The sequence below is a fragment of the Geotrypetes seraphini genome, chromosome 5 (genome assembly GCF_902459505.1).
Source record: "Geotrypetes seraphini chromosome 5, aGeoSer1.1, whole genome shotgun sequence".
Lineage (NCBI taxonomy): Eukaryota > Metazoa > Chordata > Amphibia > Gymnophiona > Dermophiidae > Geotrypetes > Geotrypetes seraphini.
The window spans coordinates 156,860,952-156,882,654 of NC_047088.1; the positions used below are offsets into that span (position 1 = coordinate 156,860,952).

The window sequence follows — 21,703 nt, forward strand, 5'->3', positions numbered from 1 at the left end:
TCACTTAAATCAATACATTGTGCTTCCAGTATTCTTCCCAAACCTCATTCTCATCCTGGACTGTAAGCGTGCTTTGGCTTACTATATTCAAAGGATTAAGCCATGCAGGTTTTCATCTCAACTGTTCATCTCCTTTGATCCTAACTGATTGGGCCTGCATGTAACCAAATGAACTATTTCCTAATGGTTAATGGCCTGTATATCCTTTTGCTATTCTCAGGCTGGGTACAGAGTACAGTACTGGAGTTCAAGAAAGGATTGGACAATTTCCTGCTGGAAAAAGGGATAGAGGGGTATAGATAGAGGGCTACTGCACAGGTCCTGGACCTGTTGGGCCGCCGCGTGAGCGGACTGCTGGGCGCAATGGACCTCAGGTCTGACCCAGTAGAGGCACTGCTTATGTTCTTATGTTCTGGGCTGCAGCTTGAGGGGCGTGTTACAGCATACAAAAGTCTGAGCTAAAGCAGCAATAGTAGCTTTCTTACATTCCACTCCCATTGATGATATTTGCAAAGCAGCTACTTGGTCCTCAATTCATACATTCACATCTCACTATTGTCTAGAATCCTATTCCAGATGAGATGGTCGTTTTGGCCTAGCAGTATTACAGAATTTATTTTCTTCTTAATGGCCATCTCTCCCTTCATCCCATTTCAGTAAGCTAGGGAGTCCCACGTGTGAGAAAATGCCTGCTTGTCCTAGGATAAAACACAGTTATTTAATGTAACAGATGTTATCCGGAGACAGCAAACATATTCTCACATCCCTCCCACCTCCTCTGGTTGGTTTCTTAGTTTGCATATGGAACTGAGGAATTGCAAGCTGACATCAGGCAGGAAGGTACTTGCACATGTGCGGTGCAGGCAGCCTCGAAGCTTCACAGAGCCTAAATTGACAGTACATTTTTCACTGTCCGTACCAGACTGCATGGATGACGTCACCCACATGTGAGAATATCTGTCTGCTGTCTCTGGGTAACACCTGTTAATGTAAGTAACTGCTTTATCAACTTCAATAGGTCAAAATTGTTTTGTTTTTCAATATAGTCCACTGATAGCCCCATACACTTCATCCACTTTTCCTGCAATGACTTTAACCCTTTCAAACCATGATGTAACAGCTTCCTTGACATTTTCATCACTTGAAAACCGCTGTCCATGGAGAGATTTCTTCAAAACTTGGAACAAGAAATAATCTGAGGGAACCAGGTCAGGACTATATGGTGGATGGTTTAGCTGTTGAAACCCACATTCTTGGATGGCAGGTGATTGTCGTGACATGTGCACCAGCACATTGTCATGAAGAAGCAGCACGCCTAGTATGAGTTTTCCCTGATTGACTCCCACAAAGTGATCATTGTGTTGGCGTAACTCTCACTGGTTATTGTTGTCATCTGTGGCATGAACTCCAGAAGCAAAAGGTCTTCTGTCTTGAACTTTTTTGGTGTGGGAGATGACTTGTGCTTCTACTGCATTAACTCCATTTTGGGCTCAGGATCTCTTTGATAGGCCCAAGTCTCATCTCCAGTCCCTAAACGATGAAAGATTTTCACTTGGTTTTCATGGAGTATCTTCAAGTTCTCCTGACAGCACTGGAGCCTCATGTCTTTCTGGCATGGCGTCAGCATTCTTGAAACCCATCTTGCACTAATAAAACTATTCAGCTACGCAGATGACTTTACGATTATCATCCCATTCGCCAACTCCATCTCGGAAACCATTCCCAAGGCATCTGATGCCATAAATGAGATGGAACAATGGATGACAGATTTCAAGCTCAAGCTCAACCCAGAAAAAACAAAATTCTTCATTGCCTCCCCTCACCCGCTTGACAATAAAACCCCACTATGCATCAATAAACTCAACTACCTATTCAGCCCACCATGAAAATACTAGGTGTTATTCTAGACCAATGCCTAACAATGAAGGAACAAGTGGATTCCCTATTCAGAAAAGGTTTCCTTACTCTCTGGAAACTCAGAACCATTAAATCATACTTCAATACGTCAACATTCAGAATCCTAGTGCAATCCCTCATACTGAGTCAGCTTGACTACTGCAACATCGCCTATCTAGCAATCTCACAAAAGAATATGAGACGTCTCCAAATAATGCAAAATGCTGTGGTCAGACTTATCTTCGGGCTGAAGAAATTTGACCACGTGACACCCTACTATCGGCAGCTGCACTGGCTACCAACGGAGTAAGGTTTAAATTTGCCTGCCTCTGCTTCAAAGTACTATATGGCCTGACCCCCAAGTAGATAACGGACCTTTTCGCATTTTCTAATAACAAACTCAAGAGAAACACACACCCAAAACTCATTTCCCCTCCAGTTAGAGCCTGCAAAATGAAAAAACACTACGAACACCTTCTATCTCACCAAGCAGTCCTATGGGGCAAAGACCTAGACCAACTGCTTTCGCCCACTACATACGGGAAATTCAGGAAACGCCTAAAAACATACCTGTTCCAGAAATACCTAAACAATTGACCCGCTCTCCCTCTCCCTCCCCCCTCCCTATTCCACCTGAACTTACAGCACTGTTATAAATATAATCTGTTATCTTCATCTTATTGTAACTTTACGTTACTATTTATCCCCAACAGGTCCTGTCGGACATTACCTACTAAAATGTACATATTACATTTTCGCTCAGCAAATTGTATTTCTATACTATTGCCTCCTGAGGTCTCTGATCCCTGTATTTCCTCTGAATATCTACTTATTGTATTTCGCTGAATGTCCAGCACTCTTGATTGTAAACCGCCTAGAAATCGCAAGATTGTGGCGGTATAGAAGAATAAAGTTATTATTATTATTATTATTAATTTTGGACATGCCCAACTTTTCATGAATTATTTTCCAAATTGTACGTGCTGAGATGCCCATTTCTTCAGCTATTCGGGAAATCTTAATTCATCTGTCTGACAAAATGAAATCCTCAACTTTCTTGCACATTTCTATGGAAGTTACTTCTATAGGCTGTCCACTGTGAGGGTCATCTTCAGTGGACTCTCTACCCTACTTAAACTGCTTGCTCCAAAATTTTACTTTGTAGGAAGATGGGGCAGACTCATCATAAACTGCAGTCATGTATTCATGGATCTCCTTTGGCTTTTCCCTTCTTTTGTGAGAAATTTTATCACTGAAGGGCAGACTAGAAGATGAGCCATTTAGCCTTTATCTGCCATCATGTTTCTATCAAAAGGGCCTGGGATAGGTACATGGGATCTCTTGGCAAGAGAAAGAGATAATAGTTACTTTGGATGGGCAGACTAAATGGGCTATCTGCCATCATGTTTCTATGAACGGTGCTCCAAATCAGGCAGTTTCTTACTTGATTTACACAAGGGACTCTCCTGACATCCTGTCTCTTGGAATGATAGATTCACATTGAGCCACAACTGTGCATGAGTAACTTTGAGACATGTCACAACATGTACAGACTTGTTTCAACATGCTTGCTACTTTCGTTCATACTCAGGTAGATAAAGTATTGAATGCCCCTTTAGCAGCAGAGCCATCCTGACAAATCCCCTCCTTCCCTCACCCAATGAAGTAGCGGCAGCCAACAAGCAGAGGAAGCACCGGTAAACAGGCAGCATCTGGCCAGCCCCAGCGGGGACTTTTCTGTGCCATGTCGAAGTGAACCTTCAATGAACCGGGCGACATCTGGGCGAGGGGCCAGAAAGTATCTTTCCCCCCAAGTTTTATCTTTATTTTCAGCAGTCTGACTGACAGACCCTTCTGAAGTCCATCTTGCAAAAAGTCCAGGACTACCGAAATCGAAGGTTGTAATGCTCTGCATCATCCACAGCACACCAGTTTTGAAAGAACTTCCAGGCCTTGGCATAGGCTGCTACTGTTGACGGCTTCTTAGGTCTAAGCAGAGTAGAGATGACCACATCCATGTAACCCTTGCTTGTCAGGGTTGCCCACTCAAGAACCATGCCTAAGCCCAAAGTGTTCCAGATTCTTGATAGGAACCAGTCCCTGAGTGAGATGATCCACTTGAATTGGAAGTCTGAGGCCTTTGTCCCTCTGGAGGTGAACTAGGACGGATACCATGATCTGCGGGACCAATCAGGCACCACTAGGACTACCAACCCTGGATGACTCACAATTTTTGTGACTGACTCAACCTTGCATGGGCCATGGGGGAAACGTGCTATATCCCTCACCTGTAGATTGGACTCACCCTGTAACAAATAAATGTATTGAAATACAAAACCAATTGTGAGTCATCCTGGGTTGTTTATATAATTATTTGGGTCGGACTACCAGAAAGATAAAGATGACAGAACATAAAAGCAGATTGAATAAAGCAGTGACTAAAGCTCCCATGGTGCCCCATTGATTCTCATCAACATAGTTTTGAAGATATGAGATGCTTCATTCTGGAATGGGTGCCCGATTCGTTTGTAGGTAATAAGAAACAATATATACAACTAAGAGAGCAGTGCTGGATTTTTAAATTAAACTCAGTGCTAGATTTTTAAATTAAGATCCTATAGGACTAAATTAAGGCATTGAGTGGAATGCTATTATTTGATTTTGGATATACTACCATTTAATTTTAGATTTCCTGTTCCTTCGTAGCGCCAATAAAGTTATTTGATGACATCATGGAGGATATTTGAATAAAAATATCAGTTCTTTACTCTGCGTCTTCAGGCGGTGCAATATCCAGCGTTTGTGACCTTGTCATGAAACTGTTATTTTTCTTTTTTTTTGAGTGTGTGTGGCTAAAATCTCTAGTTTCCAGCAGCTCAAGCCCTGGTGGGCCAACAAAAATAAGTGTGCTAAAATTTAATTCTTAAACCGCTGATGCACTAAAAAATTTTTGCAGTTGTGAAATTTACATGACTTTCTACTCTTTAACTGTAGGTATTTATTTTGACACTTGCAGTTTTTGCACAATTTGTTTTCAGCACAAGGGAGGGTCCTAAGATGGTGTGCTGCAATGGGCTGTACAGCCTGTGCATGAGTTAAGTATTGAATGCAATTTGGGTTTCTGGGGAATTTTCCTAACCCCAGCACTGCTTTTCTTCTGACTTTTAAAGGGGACCAAAACAGGCATGGAGCCTGACTGGTCACAACAAATAGCTGTGTCTTCAAAAGTTTATTAAAAGTATCCCTAGGTTTACATAATTGTAACTGACCTATCAATGAGTTCCAAAATTTTATCTGTACTATTGAAAACATAGAATTCCCTACCCTGGTATATATCGTATTTCTCTTTTTCATCAATGACAATCTCATATCCTGTGCAAATCTTAATTACCTTCTTGGACAATACATCTCCAACAAATCTCAAAAACATTCAGAGGCTGTATGATATAAAGCCTGATATACAACCAAGAGCACTTTATATTGGACTCTGTTGTACAGAAAGCCAATGTAACTGCTTCAGAATTGGCATAATATGGGCCATCCTTGAAGCACCCACAATCAATCTTGCAGCAGAATTCATCAAAACTTGCAATGCCCTACTTTTCGTTTTTCACCCCCCACCTCCAAATAAAGTGTTTTACAATAATCTAACTTTCCTATTAGTAATGCTTGCACCACCATACGAAAATCATAAGGCATTAACATTGGCTTCAACCTGTACAACATGTGCAACTGCACATATTCCAACTGTATAGTTTTCAATACCTGTTGTAACATAGATAATGCTGAATCCCACAAAACTCCCAACATCTCTTATTTAAGTGGTAATGAAACCCCCAACACATTTACATACTTCAAGTCTCTCGTCTCCTTATCAATCTCTGCAGTCAACACCTCTGTTTTGTTCACATTCCTTACTCTTTTCCTCCTTTTCCAATTCCAGATTTCGTTCCTTTCAGCTCACTGCCCAATGTGCCTGGAATAAACTACCAGAGTCCGTCAACCATGCCCCTTCCATTCTCTTATTCAAAAGTAGGCTGAAAATCCATTTTTGGGGATAGCCATCAACTCATAACCCTACATCAATAGTGAGCAAACTAATGGAAACTCTAATCAAACGCCAATTGGATACGATCCTGAACGAGGAGAATCTACGGGATTCCCGTCAACATGGATTTACTAAAGGGAGATCCTGCCAATCCAACCTGATCAGCTTCTTTGACTGGGTAACGAGGAAGCTGGATGTTGGGGAGTCCCTGGACATCGTGTACCTGGACTTCAGCAAAGCATTCGATAGCGTACCACACCGCAGGTTACTAAGCAAGATGAGTTCTATGGGATTGGGTGATACATTGATGAAATGGGTTGGGAACTGTCTTGGAGGTAGGCTTCAGAGGGTGGTAGTGAACGGCACTCCCTCAGAAATGACGGAGGTGATCAGTGGGGTGCCGCAGGGCTCGGTCCTGGGCCCGATCCTATTCAATATCTTTATAAGAGACTTAGCAGAAGGGCTGCGAGGTAAAATGATATTATTCGCCGATGACGCCAAACTGGGCAATGTAGTGGGCAAAAGCACAACGGACATAAATTCAATGCCCAACAACATGATGCACGACCTACTACTACTGGAGCGCTGGTCTAGGTCCTGGCAACTCAGCTTCAATGCCAAAAAATGCAAAGTCATGCACCTGGGCAGCCAAAATCCATGCAAGACTTACATCCTTAATGGTGAGATCCTAACAAGAACTGAAGCAGAACGAGACTTAGGGGTGATCGTCAGTGAGAACATGAAGACTGCCAATCAAGTGGAGCAAGCTTCATCAAAGGCAAGACAAATCATAGGTTGCATACGCAGGAGTTTCGTCAGCCGTAAGCCTGAAGTCATTATGCCATTGTATAGATCCATGGTGAGGCCCCACCTGGAATACTGTGTGCAATTCTGGAGGCCGCATTATCGTAAGATGTGCTGAGACTTGAGTCGGTCCAGAGAATGGCCACCAGGATGGTCTCGGGACTTAAGGATCTCCCGTACGAAGAATGGCTGGATAAATTAAAGTTATACTCACTCGAGGAACGCAGAGAGAGGGGTGACATGATCGAGACATTCAAGTATCTCACAGGCCGCATCGAGGTGGAAGAAGATATCTTCTTCTTCAAGGGTCCAGCGGCAACAAGGGGGCATCCGTGGAAAGTTAGGGGTGGGAAACTGCACGGGGACACCAGGAAATTCTTTTTCACTGAAAGGGTGATTGATCGCTGGAATAGTCTTCCTATACAGGTTATTGAGGCCAGCAGTGTGCCATATTTTAAGGCCAAATGGGACAGACACGTGGGATCTATCCACAGAGAAAGGTAGGGGAGGGTCTTTGGGGTGGACAGACTGGATGGGCCGTGGCCCTTATCTGCCGTCTAGTTCTATGTTTTCTATGTTTACTCCCCTCTGCTCACCACCCTAGCCAGTTGCTTAACCATCCCCTCTAACTATAACCCCTACCCTAGCATCCTGATTGTCTTGATTATGTATATTATAAGCTCACTCGAGCAGGGGCTGTTTCCTTTGTGACTGTACAGTGCTGCGTATGTCTGGTAGCGCTCTAGAAATAATTAAAATTAGTAGTCATCATTCCACAGCACCTTATTCACTGCTCTGTGGTATAACTGGCATGCTCTTTAGCCCAGTTTAAACGTTTAGGATGCTGAACTGTGTTGAGGAAGGGCTTTTTCCTGGGAATTCTTGCTCATAGATCTGCTTTCACCAGTCTCCGGTGAACTTTCCAGCCTGACACTAACACCCCTGTTTTGGCCAGTGACTTACTAATGTCAGCAGCAGTTAATTTCCGATTCTGTACAGCAATTCTCACTATCCTACTATCAGTATGAGGTGGTGTGACCTTTCTTCGGCCCCTTTCAGCCTTGTTTTTTATGCGTCTAGTCTCTTCAAAGTGCTTGCAGTTTCAGTACCTCAGCCAGTGACATACTTTGACCAATTTTAGCTGCAATGTCTTAATAACTGTAGCTTTCTTTTCTTAAGGTAATGGCTATTGCTTTCTTTTAGGTGACCAGTCAAATCTGTTCTGCAAAATTTAGCATACAGCTATAATTGTAGTGTATTTAGATAATTAATATTCATTTAATTCAATTAAATTGCAATTAATAAAAAATAGCAATTCAAATTTTGTCATATTGTACAGCAGGGGATTGGGGAGGTCATGAGTTCAGGGGGGCCTGCTGGCAGGAGGGAGTGGGCATCCTTCCTGCCTATTGTGGTTGGGGTGTTTGTTTTGGGGGTTCCAGTAGGAGGGAATAGGCATCCCTCCTGCCAGGGGATTTCGAGGGAGGGTTGTGGGGGGTGGCAGGAGGGATTGGGCATTTCTCCTTCCATGGACAGTCTGGAGGGGTTAGGGGGTTGCAGGAGGGAGGGCAATCTCTCCTGCCATGGACATTCTCAAGGGGGGGGGTGTCCTTGCTGCTGCTGCTCCTGCTCAGCTGACTGCAGCAGGGAGATTCCCTTGCCACAATCAGCTGTTGATAACATGATTCTCTAACCAGCACCGCTTAGAGAATCGGGCAGGTTAGGCAGGGTTAGGTGTCCGTTATGGCAAACACAATTCTGTATATGATACCAGTGTGCAATTCTCAGCCACCACTTAGGCAGCTGCAGAGACCAGCATCCTATACAAAATCTGCCCCTCAAAATCTAAGCAAAAGAAACACGACTGATTACTTACATTTTTGATATCAAATCTATAAAAGTAATTTCTAACCACAAAATAAAATTACTACACAAATTTTACTGGTAATAATTAACTGGATTAATCAGGATTAAATAAGTAACTGGAGCAACAGTTGAATAAAGTTCTACGATTTTGAAAAACTTTAAGTGTTTCCACAACTTTGGCTACTAGTGTATATCTTTGGGTTCCTTTTATCAAGGCGCGCTACGGGGGTTAGTGCGTCAGACATTTCATCATGCGCTAAGCCCCGCGGCAAGCCAAAAAACTAACGCCTCGTCAATGGAGGTGTTAGCGGCTAGCGCGGCAGGCGGTTTAACGCGCGGTATTCCATGTTAAAACCCTACCGCACCTTGGTAAAAGGAGCCCTTTGTCTCTTGCTCTCTTAATGTTATTTACAAAGTGTATAGAATCCCTTAAATATTTTGCTGATTTACAGAGTTATTTCTAAGAACAGTTGTTGATTCTGCTAATTTGTGGCCATTTTTATAGAGTTTTCTCTCTGCTGTGGTAGAACTAGAGAAGCAAAACCTGCTTGCTCCAGATCAACTAGATCTGTTGGAAAATTGTTTTAAGAACATTCAGAGAAAGGACCTGAAGCTCAAAATTCAGAAGTACAAACAAACAGGTAAGAAAAGCAAGAAATAAAGAAGCTGCACTATACACACTGCAAGGACATTCTAAGATTGAGATAGATGGAAAAGGAGAATGCTGTCCCCTTATTTTGGAACATCCAAAAGCAACTTGTCAAAAGATTAATGGCTTGTATTATGTTTATACTTTTTTGAATTAAACCAGGAATTTTCAGTTAAGGGTTGTGCAGCCACACTTTTAATTTCTTGTATTAATCAATAGAAATTAATTCTTAAATGTTTTCTATAGTAATAGATTCTCAGCATGGATACTCATATAAAAGTGGTACTAAGCATGCTCATTTCTAGTACCTAGTATTATTACATCACTGTGTGGGGGAAGAGAGTGTCTAATGCTGTTTTCCAGCTTCATTCTGACAAGATATGAAGGGATGCTGAAAAGTTCTCAGCCCAACCAACTTCCTAAATTCGAGTGTTATTTTGCTACTATAGCTGAAAAGAGTGTTATTTTATTTTGCAAAGTGCCAATTTGCAGAATTGTAATGCCATGTTTTGACATTGTTTGAGATCATTGATTGAACCATGTCAACGAAAAGTGTAGAATTTTCAAGTGTGGAACACCTATTTCTGCAGAAGAAAACTCCAAAGAAAATCCATGAATGTATGATGCAAACATTGAGTGACAAATGCACATTATATTCCACATGAAGAAGTGGTGTGTAAACTTTCAGCATGGAGATTTCAAGACCGAAGGTGCAGCAAGGTCTGGGAGGTCTCAAATGGTGTCAACTCTTGACATTGTTCACAGTGTCCATGACCTGATTTTGACAGATTGGCGAATATCAGCTAAAACAATTGCTGAGACACTACAAATATCCAGGGAACGTGTTGGCAGTATAATCCGTGAGCAGCTGGATTTGCAGAAGCTGTTAGCCAACTGTGTGCCCAAATGTTGAATGCTGTGAAGAAATGATGTCGCGTGGACACTTCCAAGTTGATTTTGCAGGAGGGAGAAGGGCGTGTTGGGACTTGAGTGAGAGGTGCTGCCAATATGACTAGTAGTGAGGAGGGAGCTGGTCTAAAGGTAAACACCCAGGGCACAGAATGGAGGGAGGGAGAAGGGCATGTTGGGCTTGAGAGGGAGGCGCTGTCCGTGGCTTTCAGCAAAAAATGACTATAGCAGTGAGGAGGGAGCTGGCCTGAAGGTAAACACCCAGGGCATAGAAGGGAGGGAGGGAGGGAGAAGGGCGTGTTGAGACTTGAGAAGGAGGGAGCACAAACTTAGGAAAAATGATGGAAGGAAGGATGGAGGGGCATGAACTTAGGACACAAAATGAAGGGAAAGAGGGAGGGGAGCATGAGCCATAAGATGGAAGAATGGAGGGAGTGAGGGAAAGAGATGCTGAGGTGAGGGAGATAATAAAAAAGCAGAATTGGGTGACTGAGAGAGGGAAAGAGATGATGCAATTTGAGAGATAAAGAAAAAGAACTGTTGGGCAGAGAGAGGAGGGATGGAGACAGAGAATTATTGGACATGGTGGTGGAAGAGGAGTGAGGTAGAGATGCATGGGCGCAGAGAGTAGGGGGAGAACATGCTGGGCCGAGGAAGCCTCCTGGACTTTTTTGGGGGGGTGGATGGTATTAAAAGATGTGCCAGATTGGGTGTGGGGGGAGAGCTTATGGGGCCAGAAAGAGAGATGGTGAGCAATGGTCTGAAGGGAGAGAAGTTGGACCTGAGGTGGTGTGAAGGAAGAGGGAAAGAGATACTTGAAGGGAAAACTGTTGGGAAGAGAATGGAAGACATGGTGGACCTGGGGAAGGGGGGCATGGGGTGAGATGGGATGGTGGCAGTTGGGAAAAGAAAGGGAGAGAAGTTGGATCTGGGGATGGGAGGGTGGAGAAATGTTAGGCCTCTGGATGGAAGGCAGAGAGATGCAGCATCTCTCTTTTTTTCCTCCATTTCATTGTTCAGCGTCAAGTGGGGAGGGAAGAAGAAAAACAGAAAAGAGAGGTAGCAAAATGTTGGACCATGGAGGTAGAAGAGGAGAGATGGAACCATGGGAGGGCAGGAAGGAAGAGAGTTGGGATAAGATGATGCTAGGTGATGGAAAGAAAGGGACAGGGAGTTATAGCCTGACCAGTGGAGAGAAGGATAGGGAGTTATAGCCTGACCAGTGGAGAGAGGGAGGGAGTTTCTGAAAGTGGTGAGCCATGTGGATGAGGTCAAAAGGGAGATGACAAGATGAGTGAGAGATCAGTGAGTACAGTGGTAGAAATGTGGCAATGGAAGGGAATATATAGAAGGGAATAGAAGGCTGTGAAAGGAGTGAGATGGGAAATGGGAGAGCTAGGGACTGAGAGAAGATGGAGAATTGAGAGGTAGCTGAACATTTAAAAAGAAGAAGGGTGAGAAAGAAGGCTAGATTTGAGTGGATGTTTGAGATAAGCATAAGAAGGAAATGGACCAAAAGAGGAGAAAGAAATGGACAACAGACACTGGAAAGAGAATTAGTTGAAGATAGACAAAAAGAAGAAAAAGAAACTGGGACCAAGATGATGGAAAAACAAAACATCCAGACAAAAGGTAGAAAAAATTGTTTTATTTTGAATTTATTAACTGGAATATGTTAGCTTTAGGATATGTGCATCACAATTATTTTTGTATTCAGTGGCATAGTCATATACAGCTGATTTGGGATGAGGTACTGGAGCCCAAAATTAGTGGATGGGCACCAAATTTTCTCCCCGCCTGAGTGCAATTTATAAATACTTGAGCTAGTGGGGATTCCCAAGCCCTGCCAACTGAAGACATCTTCCTCCAGTCTGGCAACTCAAAATCTCCAAGCATTGCAGCCAATGGCAATATCCTCAAGCTGCCCCTGCTTTCATGCATGCATGAAAGCCAAGGGGGGGAGGGAAGGCAACCACTCTGCAATATTGCTGCCAGCTACAGAACTTGGGAAGTTGGAGGGGGAGGAGGTGGCCGTCAGTTGGTGAGGCTTGGGGGGATCCCTACTAGCTACAGTAGAGGAGATATTCATTTTGAGGGAGCCTAAGCTCAAAGTGGGAGGCCCAAAAAAGCAGTAATATTTAATCTGATTAAACAATCATTCACGTGCGCTGCTGACAGATGATTCAGCATCCCCGCTTTGATGAGGCTCACCTCTGAAGAGGCTCACCGTAGCTGTAATAGAAGTGAATGGGAGAACCAGGAGCGCGCATCCCTGCTCATCAGAGTGGGGATGCGGAAGCCTGTGGCCACTGTCAGTGGTGTACGTGGAGGATCACTCAGTCAGGGTAAGTATTACTGCTTTTTGGGTTCCTCTCCACAGTGTCCCTTTAATAAAAGTTTATTATTAGATAGGTACATCTTCTATATTAGTGATTGCAAATTTGGGACCTGCTCAACCTTTTTTTTTTGCTCATCAGCTAGTGTTAGTGCGGCCCCAGAAAAAAAAATTTTCGGCCAATGAGGCCCAGGGAAGCCAAAAGGTTGGACACCCCTGATCTAGATTTTCAGAAAGCTTTTGACAAAGTTCCTCATGAGAGGCTCCTGAGAAAATTAAAGTATCATGGGATAGGGGGTAAAGTTCAGTTGTGGATTAGGAATTGATTATCAGATAGAAAACAGAGGGTAGGGTTAAATGGTTATTTTTCTCAATGAAGGAGAATAAACAGTGGAGTGCCGCAGGGGTCTGTATTGGGACCGGTGCTATTTAACTTATTTATAAATGATCTGGAAAGTGGAATGACGAGTGATGTGATTGAACTTGCAGATGTGATGTGATTAAATTTGCAGATGACACTAAACTGTTCAAAGGTGTTAAAACCCATGCAGGCTAGTTTTTAAGGGCCAAATGCTCTTTGGCAAAAGATTGGACGATTTTATAGCCAGTGTGTCGGATTGTCAGTCTTAAGTCTTTTCCAGACCATAGACCTCAGACCTCAAGAGGGTCAGGTCATGGTCATTTTTGAGGTTCTCAAAGATTTTGTCAGCCCTCAGCAGACTTCTCTACTCAAGATTGTATTATGACTCACAGCAGAGATACGGCAGTTCTAGACAAGTTCAGCACACTGCTTCCCGCCCAGCAGCAGACTCCAAAAAGGCCCAATGATGCCAGGATTGTAGCCACTCCTCCACTGATAGGTTGGAGATTGACAGCTTTCTGGGAGGCTTGAGTGCAGGTATGCTTGAGCCACTGGGTATTAGACATCATTCAAGAAGGATTCAAACTCGAATTCTTTCATCCTCTGAGGGACTTATTTGTGAATTCCAGTCAGTTGGCCCAAGAATGTGCGAGGAAGAGTGAGAAGACTAATGGATATCTGGGCTGTAGAGCCTGTACCAACAGAAGAATTGGGCTTTGGCAGATGCTCTATATACTTTGTTGTACCGAAAAGAGACTCAGATGCTTGAAGACCAATCCTGAATCTGAAGTCAATTAATATATCGCTAAAAGTGCCCCAATTCCGCATGGAGACCAGTTGGTCATTGTGGCAGTGACACCAGGGGAATTTCTAGCCTCTCTGGATTTGACTGAGGGCTACTTACATATTCCCATCTTTCTGGATCACAAGAAATTGCTGAGATTTCATGTGCTAGGTAACTTTACCAGTTTGCAGCATTGCCCTTCAGTATAGCGACAACACTTTGCACCTTCATCAAGGGAATGGTTATGGTAGCTGCGCACCTAGGCCAAGTAGGAATTCAGGTGCTTTCACACTTGGATGATTGACTGATTAGAGCACCTTCCAAGACTGAGGGCAAAAGAGCAGTGGCACAAGTGTGGCCAACTCCTACAAGATCTAGGCTAGATCATCAGTTTCCAGAAGTCACCTGGAACTGACTCAATCCCTAGAGTACTTGGGAGTTTGGTTCAACACAGCAGCGGGTCATGTGTTTCTTCCAGAGCCACGCAAACTGAAGCTAACTCATCCGATTTTGAACATTCTGGCAATGCAGAAGTCTAAAGCATGGCTCTATCTTCAGGTGCTGGGTTTGATGGATGTTAAGAGAATTCTTCTCTATTACATAGAAGTGACAAATGCATTTTGTCTGTCAGATCATCTTTTTGTTTTAACAAACACTGGCAAGCAGAAAAAGCCAACCTCTAAGGCATCTATTTTCAGATGGATTCACTTGGCAATTGCCTCTGTGTATAAGCTGTGATAAACAGCCTCTGATATCTTTGAAAGCTCATTCCACTAGAAATGCGACGGCTTTATGGGCAGAAGCCCGGACAATATCGCCTGAAGAGATTTGTAGGGCAGCTATGGTCCACCCTCCATACTTTTATGAAATTTACAGAGTGGATGTGGCTGCACATATGGACACCGCTTTCAGGTCCATGATGCTGACAGCAGGCTCGTCTATCCCATCCTAGACTCCAGGGACTGCTATGGTATGTCCCAACTGTCAAGACTTCTATACCCTTTGCACCAGAATTATTAGCTTCTTACCTTGATAATATTCTTTCTGGTAGTACAGGAGTCTTGATGGCCCACCCTATCAGATTTCCATTTAGCCTGCTTTCTACCTCAGAGAGGTATATGTATCCAGAAGTTTGGATTTCTGCCAGTCAGAAGTATTTGAAGAGTACATCTAGCATTTCCATAAGTGTTAGTGGTGTTTGCATTCAGGTAGGTAGTTTCACCTTGGGGTTTTCTTTTGTCTCACATGTTTTGTACCATGCTTGTACGCTGTTTTATATTGAAGTTAATTTGATTCTCAACAATATTTAAAGAATAGAACAGAATATACTGTCAGGGAGAATCCCCATGCCCCTCCTATTTATTTCTCCTCTTATAGTGCCTTGGTACGAACTGAGGAGGAGCTAGAGCAGTGTTCTTCAACCTTTTTACACCTATGGACCGGCGGAAATAAAAGAATTATTTTGTGGACCGGCAAACTACTAAGACTGAAATTTTAAAAAACCATCTCTGCCTCATCCCCGCAGCTCGGTCCCCGTCCTGTCCCCATGAACTCAGTCCCCATCTCCATCCCATGTACAGGGAGTGGGGAAAAAGATAGAGAGAGATCCATGGTGTATCTCTCCCACTCCCTCTACTGCCATATTCAACATTTTTCCCTCTCTCATCTCCCAGATCATGTGCAGCATTTTTCACTATTGCCCACCAGCCCCATGCCCAACATTTCTCTTTCTATCACACCTCTCCCTCCATCACTATGTCCATCATTCCTCTCCCTTGCATCCCCTTCAATCTGTCCCTTTGTTCCCTCTCCACCACCATATCTAACATTTCTCCCTCTCATCCTTCTCTTCCCCATGTATCTCTATCCTCACTCCTCTCTCTCCCTACGCCCAACAATTTTCCTTTTTTCCTTTCCCCATGTGCACTATCTTTCCCTCTCACTTATACACTCATCCCCAACAATTCTGCCTTTCTATCCCCTCCCTTGTGTCCCAAGTTCATGACTCTTCCTTCTGTGTCCCGGGTTCATGTTTCCCCTCCCTGCCTTCCAATCTTTGTCTCAAATTCATGCCCCTCCCATGTCCCAACACGCTCCTCCCTCCCCTCTTTTCTCCCTTATTTGTTCAGGGCCATCCAGCCTCTGCTGAAGCCAGATCAGAGTCCCCTGCAAGCGAATGTCCATCTTCCTTCCAACTTGGCTGCTCCTTATCTTCAGTGCCAGCTGCACTTGTTTGCCGGGACAGTGCGCAGCAGCTCTTGTACGCTGCATGTTGCTGACCCAGTTCTGGTTCTGGGTCAGCCATGTGCAGCGTGTAAGAGCCACTATGCGATTTCCCAGCAAACAAATGCAGCTGGCGCTGAAGATAAGGAGCAGCCAAGCCGGAAGGAAGATGGACACACATTTGCAGGTGACACTAATTCTTCACGGACTGGCAGGAAACTTTTGAGGATTGACACCGGTCCGCGGACTGGTGGTGCAAGAGCACTGAGCTAGAATGCAGCCCAGAGCAGGAAGTGGGGCCGAAGAAAATTTAACTCCTTCTACACAAACTCATTTGTGGAGATATATAACCCACTTGTCAAGACTCCTGTACCCTTCTACCAGAAAGATTATCGAGTTAAGAACCTAATATTCCCTTTTAGTCACTGAAAATGACTGTTATAAAATTGTACATAAGAATGTACAAATGAAGAAGTTTTACAGAACATACATAGATGTTCTCTGAGGCACAGTTGAATAAAGTTAAAATGTATTTGAAAAAATACACGTTTAATAGTGTTAAGCAATTTCAAATTCTAAAATTACCTAAAGGCCTGTTTGTATATGATACAATATATACAATAAGTTTAAAATCATTATTGCTCTTCAATTTTCAGCACCCTGCTTGTCCAGAAGTTCTCAACAGTCCTTCGTGAATGCAGTTCAGATGTCACTCCCTAACTTGGCCATCAGTAAGCACTCATTCAGCTCATTGGTACGTTGAAGATTTACATTCTGGACTATACCCCTTGCCTTGTTTCATCTCTGTGCTCTTGCACTGCAGTCTGTTGACTGATCCAAATGTTTTTTCTTAATAGATAGTGATTTGCAGTGCTGGGTATTAACTAGTTACTGGTGACAGCCAGCCAAATGGGCTTTACTGAACTGAAAGAATTGTTTCATAAATGGCTGGACTGTTTTTGCATACTTAAAGGGACTAATTTGTAAGCTGTTTTGCATGTACCTATTATTAGTAATAAAAAGAGTCTCTGAAGTGGCTAAGAGGCCCTAAACACTGGGGAGAAAAACCCAGAAGAGGAGAGGGAGTCCCCCTTCCAAAAGGAAGCCTCCAAGAAGTAATTAGTTACATTTTTAGGCAACTATCAGTGTAGCTAGTTACTTTTTGATAAGATCAACAAAATTAAGTAACTAGTTACTTAATTTTAGTAACTATTAGCTAAATTTACAAATTACATATGTGTTACTGTTTACATAGCATGCAGAATAATTGACGATGAATTTCCATTCATGCTATTTTATGTATTAAGCCTCCAATTCAACTCATTTCTCTTGCCTCATCACAGTGCATTACAGTAACTATCCATGTACCGGCTATTCGTGGTGACAGCCAGCCAAATGGGCTCTACTGAACTGAAAGAATTGTTTCATAAATGGCTGGACTGTTTTTGCATACTTAAAGGGACTAATTTGCAAGCTGTTTTACATGTACCTATTATTAGTAATAAAAAGAGTCTCTGAAGTGGCTAAGAGGCCCTAAACACTGGGGAGAAAAACCCAGAAGAGGAGAGGGAGTCCCCCTTCCAAAAGGAAGCCTCCAAGAAGGACTGCTGTGGGCATAAGATATTCTCACCCTGAGATAAAATGGAGGCAGTGACAAAGACCTGTGGATTGGAAAATCACCTTGTCAGAGTCTTGGGAAATTGGGACTCTTCAGGTGACCCATGAGGGGATGAATGCTGGCTGCAGCGTAACCCTCAGTAAGCCCAAATGGAGAAAAATTATAATCACAATGCTAGCTCATTTGAGCATTCGGTCTTCACTGAATTTTTTATGCTAGTAGGGTCAGACAGTAGAAATAGTCGTGTACGTTGCAAACCCGCTGGCTTCTAAGCAGTCCTACAGCTGTGCAATCAATACTACAGCAAATCTTAAGAAGCACCTGCAAGACGTCCATTCAGCTGCGCATGAAAAACTGCCTTTGTTGAAGAGATCAGCAAGCTGTTCTTTGTTCAATGCATTCTCAAAGACAGAAACAATGGTTGTAGAACCAACACAAGTTGTGCCCTTACAAATTTACAACGGAGGGGTTACCTACACAAATATTACAGACATCTTAGCCAACCAAACAGATGCAAAAGCAACAGAGTATGCACATCCATCTCACCATTGTTGTAGTACCCACGCAATGAACTTGATTGCTGTGTCTGATTCAGAAGGGGCCAATGAAGATGCAAATTACAACAAGTTAAGCCATAGAACCATGGCGAAATGCATTGCCATCTGGAACAAGTTCAATAAAAGTCCACAAGCAGTTGAAATAGTGTACAAAATATGGAAACCACACTTGCTGTACCAAATGTTACTAGCTGGAATTCATTTTATTATGCTGTTGGCAAAGTGTATTCTCGTATTGTGAAGAAGTCTGAAACTGCCCAATGACATCTGCGAGAAGCTTTCCTTGACAGCTTTCTTCTCAAATGAAATTGCTTTCATGGCAAAGTATATTAAGGTGATAAAACCGATTGCTATGGCACTGGACACACTGCAGACTGAAAACCAATGTTTCATGGGAGTTCTTCTGCCAACAGTTTCTTCCCTGCGTACATATCTTACCTCCATCAGGCCTTCGCTCAAATTTGCCAGCCTACTTGTCCATCATGAAACTATTTCACCTTTTCATGTTCTAGAGGTACAGTGCTTTGCAAAACTCACCACACATTTTGATGTCTAAAAAATACATTCAAAATGCATTCAAGTAGGAGTTTTACTCATCTTTGTAAATGTAATCTTTTCTTTCAGTGTGCAAAAATAATTTCTTTCCTGCTAGAGCAGTCTTGATGAATGACTTATGTTTCCCAGCCAGCAAATGGAGGCAGAGAATGCTGAACTTTCAGTGACACCATCACTAATGGAAGGAGTAGCATAGTGGTTAGAACACTGAGCTGACAAGTAGGGAAGTTGACTGCACTGGAAAAGGAGATTTATGTACTTACCCTGGTAAGCTCTTTTCCAGTAGATAGGTGAGACATTCTAGTCTCCTGCCTTGTTTTTATTGTGCCTGCTCACAGTTTTCAGTCTGTTTATGAGCCTCCAAGCTGATTCTTGGATGCCTGTCAGCCCTTGGGGGCTGGGAAGAAATTGCATATAATAATAATAATAACAGTTTATATAACGCAGGACCGTGAAGTTCTATGCGGTTTACAATGAATTAGAAAGATTCTATGCGGTTTACAATGAATTAGAAAGATTCTACAAATTGAATGGAACATTCATAGTTAGAGATTAGTGGATAACAGTTTACGGCAGGGGTGCCCAATACGTCGATCGCGATCGACAGGTCGCTCGCTCAGGCGACCCCCAGTCGATCGCAGAGTGGGTTCACTTCTTCTCTTCTCTTTTTTCCCCTCCTGACTGGTCCACCTCTTGAAGAACGCCAGCCAATCAGAGTGCTGGCAGGGCGGGGTGAAAGTCGGTGGCGTACCAGTGTTCTCCCTAGGGCGCTGGGCAGTCCTCATCTGCTCCTGAATTCTGCTGCTGCCGCCGCTGCTCAACATAAAAAAAAAAAAACCGGCTTGGAGAACTTATGCTCCGGGGGCTAACGTGTGCTTGTACCGGCTTCCCTTCTCTTCCCTCTGAAACCGGAAGTTATGTCGGGGGGGGGGGGGCGGGGAGAGAAGGGAAGCCGGCACGCACATGTTAGAGCCCCGTTCGCGGGCTGAAGCGGGAGACGGGTCAGTGAAGCTTGTGATTTGCTCTTCTTGCTGCCAGGTCCTGCCTACTTTCTGTTTCCTCAAAGGCAGGACCCGGCAGCATTTCTCTCAATAGGTCAATCTTGGGCCGATCAGCCTTCCTCTCCCCGACGTCGATTCTGCCGTTGGAGAGGAAGTTCTGGCCAGCAGAACTTCTTCTTCAACGGCAGAATTGACGTCGGGGAGAGGAATGCTGGTCGGCCCGAAGCAGGGAGAGCGTGGACGGCGGCGGGCGGCTTTGGGGGCCTGTTCCGATGGCAGCGGCAGTGGCAGTGGCTTGGGGGAGGGCAGGGAGGGAGAAAGAGGGCAGGCAGGGAGACAGAAGGAAAGAAGAGAAACAGAAAAAAGAAAGGGGGCATGAAGAGAGAAAGAAAGAAAGGTCAGGGAGAGAGGAAGAAAAAGTTGGGGGAGGGAATGAGGTATGGAGGAGAGGAAGCATACAGGCTGAAAGAAAGATTGGATGCACAGTCAGAAGAAAGTGCAACCAGAGACTCATGAAATCACCAGACAAGGTAGGAAAAATTATTTTATTTTAAATTTAGTGATCAAAATGTGTCTGAATTTATATCTGCTGTCTATATTTTACAATATGGTCCCCTTTTACTAAACCGCAATAGTGGTTTTTAGCGCAGGGAGCCTATGAGCGTCGAGAGCAGCGCTGGGCATTCAGCGCAGCTCCTTGCGCTAAAAACTGCTATTGTGGTTTAGAAAAAAGGGAGGGGGGTGGGTATTTGTCTATTTTTGTATGGTTGTTACTGAGGTGACAGTGCTTTGACCTCTTTGAAAAAACCCCGGAATAGGAATGATAATTAACAATTCTATGCGTACAGTGTGCGTTGTGTTTTTTTAAAATTTTATTGTTGGTAGATCATTTTGACTTTGTCATTTTAAAAGTAGCTCGCGAGTCAAAAAAGTGTGGGCACCCCTGGTTTACGGGATCAGATTTGGGGGGTGAGATTGTGATGGGGTCGATTGTACAGATTCGTTACCTAGGTACTTCAAGAACAGGTATGTTTTTAGATGTTTCCTAAATTCACCATAGTTATTTGCGTGTATAATTAGTTTTTCCAGGTCTTTGCCCCATATGGCTGCTTGATACGATAGAAGTTGTTGATGGTATCTCTTAAATTTACATCCTCTTGCCGATGGGGAAACGAACTTCAGGTGTGTTCTTCTCTTATGTCTGTTGGTTGAGAAGGAGAAGAGGTCAGTTATATATTTAGGGGCTAGACCGGATAGTACCTTGTTTCCATTTATTGAGGAGTAGTTTCTGAGCTCCTTTGAAGCCTATGTTAATGGTACTGTTTAGTTACTGTTTTAGCCTGTTGCTGCAGGGGCCTCTATTTCATGTGTATTGGGTTACGTGCTTGGGTACTGACGGAAGGTGGAATATAACAGAGACAAAGTGAAAAATCCGGAATGGATTCCTTCTGCAGCAGGCTGCTAAAGGGAAATAGCCTACTGTCTAGAATATCTCATCTATCTACTGGAAAAAAAGCTTATCAGTGTAAGTACATAATCTCCTTTTAATATTATGTTAATTTACATACATGTACAATGAGGTGGGATATTATCCTTTTGTTTAGCACTTTGACTGTACTGATTCTGATGTGTGCTTTTTCCTGGTTATAATTGCAACAGTATTTCCACTCTTTGATCTCTTCTTGCTTCCTTGTCATGTGATTTCTGTAGGTTAGCTTTCAAGGTGTTTTCTCTGAGTTCATATTTCCAGTTGGCATATTCATTTAATTCCACTGTGTTTAAGTATGAATTAAGTTTTGTTTAACATAAACAGAGCATTTGTCAGGTTTTCTAAACCTGTTTGACTGATTATTTGATAAATAATGTGGTTTATTCAGATGACCTTCAACACACTTTTTTCTAAGATTATACTTGAACTTTATTACCTGTTTACAAGAAATTAATGTTTAATTATTTTTTTGTTTTATTTTGTTGTGTGATTTATTATTATTACTATTTTTTTTAGAACAGCATTTCTGAAACTAAAGGATCAATGAATGGAAATCATGCCACTCGAGGTAGGGAGAAGTTATTACAAAACTATGCAAAAATTTTATC

At 43.1% G+C, this 21,703-nt stretch overlaps 1 protein-coding gene across 4 annotated transcripts in view; it reads left to right on the forward strand.

The window, feature by feature from the left end:
* Nucleotides 1-21,703, forward strand: part of CFLAR (CASP8 and FADD like apoptosis regulator) — a 173,117-nt gene that overhangs the window by 122,831 nt on the left and 28,583 nt on the right. For all 4 annotated transcript variants that reach the window (XM_033946842.1, XM_033946841.1, XM_033946844.1 and 1 more), the window contains exons 4-6: nucleotides 9,120-9,255; nucleotides 16,532-16,629; nucleotides 21,612-21,663. In XM_033946842.1, coding sequence (XP_033802733.1) covers nucleotides 9,120-9,255; nucleotides 16,532-16,629; nucleotides 21,612-21,663 — 286 coding nt within the window. The remainder of the gene's footprint in view (nucleotides 1-9,119; nucleotides 9,256-16,531; nucleotides 16,630-21,611; nucleotides 21,664-21,703) is intronic.